Raw genomic sequence first — 12,042 nt, forward strand, 5'->3', positions numbered from 1 at the left:
TTTTTCGTTACTCTCCCCAATTATATACATTTTGGTTGTTACTTGATAAGGTTGTGTGAAGCACGTGGAACCCGTGCTCTATTTACTACATCTAGATTAGTGCTCTCTATGACAACCAATCATAACACATGTTCAATTCTCGATTCAATCAATTTAATAATCTAACAAACATCATCCAAAACATTCTATCAAAACACCAAAGAATAAAAAAAAAAAAAAAAATACACAATCTTCAAACCATATCTCATTTCCTCCCATTTCCAAAACCAAAAAAAAAATGAGAGATGATGAAAAACACCCCATTCAAAACTCAAAAAAAAAAAAAAAAAAAAAAATCTAGTCAAGTTTTTTTTGGAAGAAATCAAAAGTAGGTTGATTGATCTTGCAAGAGTTGAAGGTGTGCAAAGAGCTTACCCAAAAGTGGTGCAAATGATGTTTCTTGTCCATTTTGTGATGCAACATCTATCAACACCCCTTTTGCACTCTCACCATATTCCTCTCTATATTCTTCTACTCTAAACACCCTTTCCAATATCCATAGCCCTTTTTCTTTCACCTTCCTTTCTTCCTCGTCGCAAAATTTATGTTCGTCTTCGGCTAAAATCTTTACGATTGCCTCCACTCCACGGGCCCGCACGAGATGCTCGCATCCGTGCTGCCACGTGTCGTCCGGAAGTAGCGTCGCAATGCATCCAAGTGCCGCTTCGTACGCGCCCATTTCGTCCCCTTCGAGGACTCCGATGAGCGCGGGAATGGCGCCGGCCCGGACCAGGCAGAATGTGCCCTTCACCGAGCACTGCCCGTCGTGAACACGGCAGAAGCCGTTGGCCGACGGGCCCGGCCCGCATAGCCATTTGAGCTTCCGGGACGACATCTTCGCTAGATGCTGTGAGTTTTGCGATAGCTGGGTCAGGCATAGCGCCGCCGTGGATTTCGCTTTCGGCGACGGGGTCGATTGCAGCAGCAGCTTGAGAAGCTCCGGGATCACGCCGTGCTCGGCGGAGTATCGCTGGAGTCGTTTGTCAGTCGGGATGGTGAACCGGACGACGACGCCGGTGATGGTCTCGGAGAGGTCGGGATTTGCGTGGCTCGATCTCATCATCGAGACGATCAACGGTAGCATGTCCGCGTCCTTGAGTATGTCCGTTACTTTCTTGTCGCTCACCGGCAAGTACCCGAGCAACCCCAATGCCGCAACCTTTTCGTTTTCCGATGCCGAGGTCGCAACAATTCCGGCAACCGTTCGAACATGAGGGTACCCGAGTTGTTCGGTGAGCTCGACTCCTTGTATATCCACGGCGAGCGATCGCATAAGCCTTAGGGCGCCGGTTCGGAGCTTCGCGTCGCGCTCCGCAAGAAACGGGATGAGAAGCCGAATCGCGCCGTTCTCGTTCATCTTCCTACGCACTCGCAACGCGTTCGCGTAAGATACGATGTTGTTCAATGCTTCGAGCAAGTGGTTTTGGATCACCGGGCTTGATAGGTTCAGCAACGAGAGCATCTGGTATGCGACGTCTCGTTTGACAAGAATGCTTTCCGATTGCGCAACCCTTGCGAGGATCGCGGATGCAGGCTCGCGCAGGGTCATGAGCACCGACGTCACCGAGAAAAGTAGCTGCAACAGGGACACGACGATGCCGGAGTCGATCAATCGCTGTATGTTCGCCTTCGAGTTGGATAATCGTTGCAACGCGTTTAAAGCGGAGAGCTTTGCCTCCAAGTTCCCGGCGTAGAACATTCCGACGAGGGGCTCGATTGCGCCGTCACTGCCGAGGGATGCTTTGTTTTGCTCTGTGAGTTCCAATCTTGAGAGGGCTGTAGCCATTAGAACCTTGCTCATTTCTGAACCTGAGAAAAATTGCTCGTTACGACGACGCTACGATGATCCTCCATACATGCAGCGCGTAACGTAATTTTATCGTCGAATTTACCTTCCTTGAGATATTTGATCAAGGGCTTGAAGTACCCGGCCTCGGCCATATGGAGCGCGTGTTGCGTGTTGCCCGACATGTAGTTTAGCAAGGTTCCCGCATCGCGGGAGCATTCTTGATCGTCGCCATTTGAGATGGCGACCAGCATTACGATGCATCCTTGTATCCTCCCGATCCTTCGCCTAACGCCAAGATCGTCAGATAAACTCAACAATAGCCCCACGGCCTCGCTTTGCTCGTCTGAATCTCGCATAAGCGACTTCACCAATGTCGACAAGAACTCCATGTCCTTCATTTTTTCCTGCACACTTGCATGTTAACATCGTCACGAAGTGAATTCTAACAAGTGGTAGCGGAACGAGTGGATATTGGAGAATGTTATAAAATTCGAGTACCTTGTGTCGATCATCTTCGCGAAGAAAATGTCGGAGAATTCGAATGATGAGCACTCTCTCGTCGCCCTGAGACGAGCTCAATCGGCTGGATAGAACCCGGACGACGTCTTCTTGGACGAGGCTGTCGTCGAACGACGTCGTTCCGTCTGTTAGGAATCCATTTAGCACAGAAAGGGCCTCTCTAAGCCTCTGTTCATTGCCATATCTGATCTCTGAAATAGCCTCGTAGACAGTCGTGATTGGCTTTGTTGTTGTTGTTGTTTCATCCTCTACAGTGCCCTCGCCTGCAGTTCCCTCCGGTTCCTCCTCCTCCTCATCTACAGTGCTCTCCCCTGCAATTTCCTCTGGTTCGTCTTCCTCCTCCGTCTCGTCTTCCTCCTCCTCGACGCCGAACTCAGAGTCCGAACTCGACTCGAACCGTACGTTCATCAGCTCCTTGCAGAGCTCCTCAATCCTACGTTTGTTAGCGATCGGTACCTCGTGGCTGGCGAAGAGGACGAGCCCCAGCGACCGGCCGAGATTCTGTGCTAGATGCTCGATTTGCTTCGCCGGAGAGGATCGGACGGTTTGGGCGGCGGATTCGACGACCGACTTGGCGCGGTGGTAGTCGGACTCGAGGGAGTCGACGGCGGTCTGGATAGTCGGCAAATCGGCGACGTCAACGCTGCCTTTGATTTCAGTTAGGATTGGATTCAATTTATCGATGAAGACGGAGAATTCCGCTACGGCTTCCGATTGGACCGACGACGGCGACAGCGACAGCGCATTCACCTTCGAGCAATCGAATCCATCCATCAATCGACGCATTCGCACACAAATTTCAGTTTAAACACTCGGTCGCTGCAAATTAGGGTTTCTGAAGAACTCTTTCACTCTCTGCACCATAGCGGAAGAAATCAGTATTCCACAAACATTTATATAGTAGTGAGGGAGAAATGGAAGAAATTAACCTGAAATCTGGGGGAGAGGAGAGAGGGAAGGAAGACCTGACCTGCAGCTGGTTCTGGTTGGAGTAGAGAGTCGTGTGGAGACAAATGCAAGTTGCGGTGTCGTATTCGTGGGGACGTTTGATGAAAGAGATGTGAATGGAGGATGACTTGGTCTCCGTTGCATTGTGGATCACGGCGGCGGCCATGAATGAATCAATAAACAATAAAATTCCAGCTCTCTTCTCTCTCATCTCTCGAGGAAGATGACCACCGAATTTAAAATTGTACTCCCTCCTCCTTCCCAACATGTTTCCTATATTTGTTTCTGGTACCATAATTTAAAGGGAATAATATTAAATAGAATAATTAAAAAAATTAAAATAATGTTATAAAAAATAATTATATATATATATTTTTGGACGAAGAACTCGCAGTCGCTGTCTCGAAAGTAAGCGCAGGCTAAAACCATCCGAATATTTTAATTCACTACAAAATCAAATTGAGAAATGAATTTTCTTAGGATTTATGTTGTTTAGTTTGAGTTTAAGTGTTTTTATTTTTATTTAAGTAATATTTTAAGAATATTTTATGTGAAAAAACATTTCTTTTTTATTGAAGACAACATGGGCTGAAAATGATAATTTTAATTTCAAACTAAAACCGTTGAAAATTGGACCAACATTTACCATTTTATCCCAGCCATAGTCAAATTCTATAGCTAAATTCTTTGTGAACTTATGAATACGATAGTTATTAAAAAAATAATAAGCAAGCACAACGTTATCAATATTAACTTTAAAACTTATTTACCATTTTCATGATATTTTCTCTATTATTGTTTACTAAGTTATGGTCAGAGATATTTTTTATATTTATGTATGAGAAAAGATATAGTTAATACCAAAAAAAATAAAATATTTTTCCTTTTCAAAAAATATTTATTTATTTTGATTGTAATCGATTAAGAAATAATAATATCCCACATCCGACCTTTATTATTAATAGTATTATTATTATTATTATTATTATAGTGGAGCCCTTCTTTTTGTATTTGCATATTCATTATTTTTACTATATTACAAAATAGATATCTTTGAGCGGAATAGATGAAAATGTTAAAAAATGTATTATGTTAGGATAGAAGGAATATTTTATTGGTTAGTGAAAATATATACAATGATATTGATACCTTTGCATTTTCATACTTATTATAATAAAAAAATAAGTATTTTTTGTTAGATAGATGAAAAATAATAAAATTGATACGTTGAGTTGACAAGGAATGAATATATTATATTGAATTATTATTTTTTTTTTGTGAAAATGTAGATTATATATATATATTTTTTTTCCTTTCCAAAATAAATGATATATTTGATTATAGACACTATATTTAATATTTAAGGTGTTAGTTATGATACTAATTATTATTTTTTTATATAAAAGATATTGTTAGTAATTTTAAAATAAGAATTGATGTATATTATTAAAAAAATTTAGAATATGTATTTGAATTTTTTTAAAACTATATTTTTAATAAAAATATATGCAATATAGATATTATTTTGTTGGTGATAAACTTTTATATAATAAAAATAAATAAATAAAATATTTATTTATTTATAATTAACATAAATTAATTTTATAAAAATAAAAATTTAAATATAAATAAAATATTTGTTTATTGAAGATAAATATAGAAATAAGAGTTTTTAAATGGTCCTATATATACATATGAAATATATAATGTTATATGTTATAAAGTTAATTAAATTTATTTATATTTGTTAAATATATTTTAAATAAGTAAGTTTTACCAAATATAAAAACATATCATTTGTTGATATGTGAATATGTTTTAGTTTTTATTAATATTAATTCAGTGCCATTTTTTTTTTTCTTGAGTGAACACTAGTTTTAAAAATATTTCAACTTAGTCAATATAATTACATATACACATGTATTAATATTGAAGTAAACTAAATTGTAGAAAATTTCGAACATTGTAGTATTGAACTAGGAAGAAGTTTTTATTAATTAAGTACCACAAATAACATAGAGACATATGTTATATCTTGTGACCAATTTAGATATTGCAATATACTATAGAAGATTTTGTGATAATATAAACAATAACGACCTTATCACAAAGACTTAAGACTGTTCTTTTGTTTTATTTTTATTTTTCTTTGTTATTCAATCTTTTATTTTTTATTTTTAAAAAAGTATTACATGTTACATACAAAATATCTATACAAATTTTAAAAAATAAATATATTGATAGTGCAATTAGGGACAACTAAAATGATATTAGTTGTGTCATGTAACTTGAATATGAATATGCATATTTTGAATAAAAATTAGATTTTTAATATTAATATAGAAAAAAAAATGGTGTGTTTGGTTTCAATTTGAGTTTGAGATTAATTGATTTAATAATAATATTTTGAATTAATATTTTGTAATAGAAAATATTAGTATATTTATTTTTATTAAAAATTATGCCAACTTAATAGTATAAATTTAAATTTAAAATAAAAAATAAACTAACAAATCTTACTGGTACATTTAATAGTAATAAAAAATAGTGACAAATGATTAGATATAAATTCAAATTCATATATAATTGTCCTAAAATGAAGATCCAATGCAATTCAGCATTGCTTCATTCTTTCAATTTTTTTTTATTTTTATTTTTTTTTTTTTTTAAAATTAATAGCAGTTATAGTTTTATTTTATTTTTTTATAATTATATATGAAAATATTATTTACTCTCACAAATTATCACATCCAACTATTATTTCAATTAAAATAAAAAATCAAACACACCCTGTAACGACATATTCCAAAATTATATTGCTACAATATGTTGAATATATAAAATTATATTTTGTTATTTGAATTATATCAAAAATATTAAATTCATATTATTACTATTCCAACTGTAAATTCGCAATTTATTATGTCATTTATTATACTTCACCATTGACAATAAGCTTACGTCATCACTGCATCACCATGCTTACGTCATTAATATATCATTATTGCATCATAATTCTCCAAAGACTAAAAAAAATTACGAAGGTGTATTTTAATTCCATTTTTTTTTTCTTCTTTAATTACCATGTGGTCATTCATATTTCAATATTTACACTACATTTCACAATTTTAAATAATTGCAATACAGCCCCTAATTATGTTGTATGCCTTTTTTAAATTTATGAAATAATAGTAAGTACAATATTATTTAAACAATATATTCTATATAAAATTAATTATTTAATTTAAAATTATAAATATGATGTTTATATATATATAATATATAATCAACACTGAATTTACATGCATTGTTAAAAATGTTATAAAAAAATTATTCATAATATAAATAATTAAAAAATAATATTATAAAAATCAATGTCACCTTACAAGACTATGTTTACTAATATATTTTTGAAAGTTTTGATTATTAAATAATTGTTACTTTAATATTTATAAAAATATCATATCAAATATTTTAAATTTTAACTATTTCATTTTTTATTTATTTATTCTTTTAAATCTTTAATGTATTAGATATAATGTTTAGAATGTTCTATTTCAAATTCACACCAAGCCTCTTATATATTATATTATATTTGCATAATATTCTAATATAAAATTTCATTTTAACATTTATATTACAGAAATTATTTTAAGTAAATATATTTCTCATTTCACTATTTAATAATATTTTGTATCAAATTTAAAATATATATATTTAGATAATATGTTCATAATATCATAAAAATACTAATAAACCAGAAACAGGTTTTTATATCCCCTGTTTTAAAAAACTGTGTGCTAAACAATAATATGATATAGATAATATATATCGTCTACCAAATTAATTATGACATATTTCTTTTTTATTGTATTTTTTGAAATTTGAAAATTTATGTTCTAATAAAAATTATTACAATTATGCAATAGTATTTTTAAATTATAAAAAATTTAAAGCAAAATTAAGAGATGTATTAATGTAAATAAAAATATATGTTAAATGCAATAATAGGGGAAAAAAAAAAGTTATTACCAAAAACTTAAACATAATTATTATATAAATATAATAAAAATCTAAAAATTATGTCCCAAATAAAAATTTAAAATAAAAAAATCACAATACAAATCCTTCAATATATTTAATTAAAAAAAAATCCATCTACAATATGAATAAATCTCAGTTAATTATTTTTATTACTTTCACTATACATAACTATTCTTTCACACTACTGTTACATAAAATTCGAACAATATTGACACACAATTTACTATAAAGTAAAATGTAATATTATTTTATATTCTATAATTTCCAAAATCTGTCAGTATCTAAAAAAAAACGTTTCTTAATTTTAAATTATTTTATATTATATTGTTACTAAGCTTAGCCTTTTTATTTTAATTTATTTTTCAAATAAATCATAACATAATATTAATTAAACAAAAGTCTTACCTTTTATTTTATCCCTTTTAATTTTACTTCTTTTAAAAACCTCACCCTAAAGTTTATACGTCTGATTTTTTTTTAAATTTTTTTTCGATTCAAAATCATTATTAATCATTGCACAAATAATCTCAATAAAATAAATCATTATTAAAAATCACTTTAATTAAATGCTTGCAACGTTACACATTATAACCCAGAAGAGATTGTAGTGAAAAAAAATTAAATAGTTTTTAATGTAGTGAACTTTTTGCATTTATTTTTCTTTTAAAAAAATATCGGTCAACGTGGGACCCACACGCGTAATATTTTGAAAGTCATTGAAATTCAACGCCAAACGTTACAAGAAAAATAATAGTAATAACAATAGTGGTAAAAAGTAAATCTGTGGTCCAAAAAGTTACCACAGAAGGTAATAAAATTAAAAAAATAAAACGTGGTAATTTATTCTATAAAAAGCCTTCTCTATGTGTGTATTGGGGTCACGGTATTATTATATTTACTGAAACTGACACAGTATAATTTCTCTGTTGTTTACTCTTTGTTTACTCTTTTGTTTAATCTGTTTTTTTTTTTCGATTTGATTCGATTTGGTTCAGGTAGATATGGACAATTCTGCATTCGAAGTTTTACCTAATGCGCAGGGATCTTCGCCAAACTCGGCGCAAGAAATTAAAGTGTTATTGGTCGAGCACGAGGGTGAAAATAAAGAAATAACTATTAATATGCTCGAGAGATTCGCCTGTAAAGGTATATAAATTTTATTTTGGGCATGAGATTTCTATGTTTTAGCTAAAAGATGTGATTTTATGTATTTATATTATAACTTACATGTGTGAATTCAGTTTAAGAACAGTTAAATCGTTAGGTAAGTCCCGACAAACTAGATCTAATTGATTTTGAGTATATTTCAAAAATATTATTCGATTTTAGTTTTTGACTAAATTTTGGGAAAATATAAATTGTGTTGTGTTTTCTTCAATATTACAATAGTTTTAGGGTTTTGTAAACTCAATTTTCTTATTTTATTTTGTTATATTTAGTCAATTGAGCTTGAACTTCGATTTAAGTTCTTCAAAATGTATTATAAATGCTTGTTTCATTTTTGGATTTCAGATTTGTGAAAAATAGTTGTAATTGAAAGGATTGTTGATTGGATTTCTTTCTTTTTCTTCCCCCATCCAAAAAAAAATTATTTGAGTGTTATTATGAAGAGACTATTGAAAAATAAATGTAATATTACTCTCCAAATCTCGGGGGCGAACTTAAAAAAACAAATCGTGTTAGGTGATCGACTAAATGTGTTATGGATTTCTTTCTTTTTCTTCCCCCATCCAAAAAAAATTATTTGAGTGTTATTATGAAGAGACTATTGAAAAATAAATGTAATATTACTCTCCAAATCTCGGGGCGAACTTAAAAAAACAAATCGTGTTAGGTGATCGACTAAATGTGTTATAACGAAAAACAAATATATAGTTTATATCGTTATAACGCCGTATTTGAAATTATTGTTTATCAATTTTTGTACGTCTGCGTTATACCTAACTTGTAGCAACACGTGTAAACTATTCTTGACATTATATATAGCTATTGCTTATCATTTTGTGTAAGTTTACATCACATTTTTTTTTTCTCTTAGTTAAATCTTTTTATTTTACAATTCTAATCATTTTTTATTTTTATTTTTTCAGTTACCGATGTCAATCTTGCATCCATGGCTACTTCGATCTTGTCCGAGAAGAAGATGTTCGACCTTGTCATAGTGGATACAACTTCATGCCAATCATCTCACATGTCTCATCTTTTGCAAGAGACTGTTAACATGAAGTTACTTGTCATATGTAAGTATTGCTCACCTTGGAACATTTTTCAATTATTCATAGCATTGGTTTTCTATTCACACATATTTATATATAGATACATATGAAAATGAACTTCATTTAATTTTCTATGTTGTTATAGTGATGTGCGACGAATTTAACGTGGATACGACCTTTTGGGCTTTGGAGCACGGCGCGTTTCTTTGTATAAGGAAACCAATTACGATGGAGATAATTGAGTGTCTGTGGCAACATGCGATGAGAAACAAAATTAACAAACTTAAAGGAAGGAAAGAGGTTCGAGAGAAGGAAAATCTTGTGATTCAAGAAAATGGATATAATGTCGGTGTCGAGAGTGATGGCATGTTCAATGCCATGGGGAACTTTGTTACAAATCTAGACTCGGAAAATTCACAACTTGGCAATTCGTTGTTCATGAAAAGGAAGATTTGGACGGAGTGGACTCAACAACTTCACGAGAAATTTATGAGCGCCGTCCTCCAACTTGGAGAAGGAAGTACGTTCTAATTTCTTACTTTTGGTCAATTTTGCGAGCGATAATATAATTGTCAACTTTTTTTGTGTGAGAATAGGATGCTATCCAAAAGAAATTCTTGAGCTTATGAACGTGCCTGGACTTACAAGAATGCAAGTTGCTAGCCATCTTCAGGTTTGATTAGCGACTAATTTACAATTTTACTATTTTGATGCAATTTATATTCGATAACCTTTTAATGTGCATTGTTCTTTCTTCTTCTTCTTCTTCTTCTTCTTCTTCTTCTTTTTTTTTTTTTTTTTTTTTTTTTTTTTTTTTCTCTTAAATATGTAGAAATGTCGCAATGCAAAATGGCTTCCTCCAAACAAAAGAAAGTCTAAAGGTGCAGAGAGGCCGGGGAACCTAAGGAACAAAGCTCCAAGGTCAAAAACAATGAGGTTTGGAACCATGCCTCGCGTCGAGGATGAGAATGACGACAATAACTTGAATCTTGATATCCAAGATTATCAAGACAACCAACAAGACTTCGTACTCGACTTGCCACCACAGATGAACAACAACACCGGAGTTAACAATGAAGGAATTTTTGATAATTCGTTTTACCCGCAAGTTCTTGAGGATCATGTCAACAACCCCTTCGCTCAACCTAATGAAACGGTCAATATGGCACCGGTCGGACAAGGTTTTGGCGTGGAAGAACCTATAATCTATAATGTCCAAAATGGGAATTCTAGCACAAATTCTTCGACCAACTATAGGGATGTCGCCTTGGATGCCTTGGATTTTTCTTACATGGATTCTATGTTCCAAAACATGCCACCAACATTCGGAATGGAATGCGATGGGACTTTGCAGTCGATAGTTCAAGACCAAGTTCACTCTAAGGTAAACCCTTCTTTATCTTTTATTAAGTTCTTGTAAATGAGCTTATTTTTTTGTTCTTTTTCGAAATATCGATTCTTTTTTTCTTTTTTTTTTTTTTTGCAGATGCCTTTTGTGGAGAATAATGGAAGCCTTAACAATTGGGGTCATGAAGTCTACAACAATGGATGGTGAAGATATCGAAGGGCGATTAAGGAAGGAATGTTCGAATTTATTTTATTTGAGTTGAAAAAGACATTTTTATCATTATTAGTGTTGGAGTGACGGCCAGAATAATGTAACTCCAACTCTTTTGTCTTTCTAATATGAAATTAAATGGCCTTCTTAAGCTATAGATACATTATGGTTCTTGTTTCAATTCATGTCATTCTTTACTCAAAATTAGGGTTTTCAAATTTTTTATTTATTTATTTTTCATATTGATTATATCGTATAATCTTCGTATCATCGACACAAAATCAAACAAAAACAGCTTTATAGATGTGAAGAATTCAAATAGAGAAATATTGTTGAAACACTTTAGGGTTAGGGTTTACTGTAAATTATTCTTTTAATTAATATAGTGCATGGTTACAACATTCACCTTGATTTTTATTATGTTTTTTTAAAGCTATATAATTCTAATGATTATTATCTCTTTTTTCTTTTTTATATAAAAATATAGTATTATTTTATTTGAAAAGATATCATATCCAATAATTATTTAAATATAAAAATACAAAGTCAAAGTATGAAAAAGCTTATTTTTAAGTAAAAATCAATACAAACCTAGGGTTTGTTTGATTTCTGTTTAAATTTGATTTTTTGATTAAAATATATATTTTGGTGCAATATTTTATAAAAAAAAAATTAATATATTTTAATTAAAAATCACAAATAGTAAAAAATGGTTTAAAACTTTAGTTTATTTTATCCGTAATTTGAAATTGATTGAAAATGAAGTGTTAATTTAAATTTTTGCTTAAATAATATTTTGATGTAATATTTTTATCGGAGAAAATTATATATTTTTATTGAAGTCACAGCCAAACAAACACTATACATATATTTTTATACCAATTTTTAATTAGAAAGCCATACACCATTAGAATATGTTTGCAATATAC

General features: G+C 31.7%; 1 protein-coding gene across 3 annotated transcripts; it reads right to left on the reverse strand.

Annotated features, from left to right (window-relative positions):
• Nucleotides 1-135: 135 nt before the first annotated feature.
• Nucleotides 136-3,487, reverse strand: LOC127246435 (U-box domain-containing protein 44-like). Of its 3 annotated transcripts, none has more exons than XM_051267827.1 (4): nt 3,318-3,483; nt 2,327-3,202; nt 1,932-2,232; nt 141-1,848 (listed from the first exon to the last, which is right to left on the reverse strand). In XM_051267827.1, the coding sequence occupies exons 2-4, from the start codon at nt 3,131-3,133 to the stop codon at nt 362-364; spliced, it is 2,595 nt and encodes an 864-aa protein (XP_051123784.1). In that variant the 5' UTR covers nt 3,134-3,202; nt 3,318-3,483; the 3' UTR covers nt 141-361. The 3 variants fall into 3 exon arrangements, with proteins under 3 accessions (XP_051123785.1, XP_051123784.1, XP_051123783.1); XM_051267826.1 differs by having other exon boundaries at nt 3,277-3,483; XM_051267828.1 differs by having other exon boundaries at nt 136-1,842; nt 2,327-3,487.
• Nucleotides 3,488-12,042: the final 8,555 nt, after the last annotated feature.

This window comes from Andrographis paniculata, unplaced genomic scaffold, assembly GCF_009805555.1.
Source record: "Andrographis paniculata isolate CXL003 unplaced genomic scaffold, ASM980555v1 Contig30END, whole genome shotgun sequence".
Classification (NCBI taxonomy): Eukaryota; Viridiplantae; Streptophyta; class Magnoliopsida; order Lamiales; family Acanthaceae; genus Andrographis; species Andrographis paniculata.

Excerpts from the sequence above, each read along its gene's own strand:
- LOC127246435 (XM_051267827.1), bottom strand. The coding sequence starts at position 3,133 with ATGCGTCGATTGATGGATGGATTCGATTGCTCGAAGGTGAATGCGCTG. Across the intron at positions 2,233-2,326 it reads GCGAAGATGATCGACACAAG|GAAAAAATGAAGGACATGGA; the intron begins GTACTCGAATTT and ends GCAAGTGTGCAG. Across the intron at positions 1,849-1,931 it reads GATCAAATATCTCAAGGAAG|GTTCAGAAATGAGCAAGGTT; the intron begins GTAAATTCGACG and ends AATTTTTCTCAG.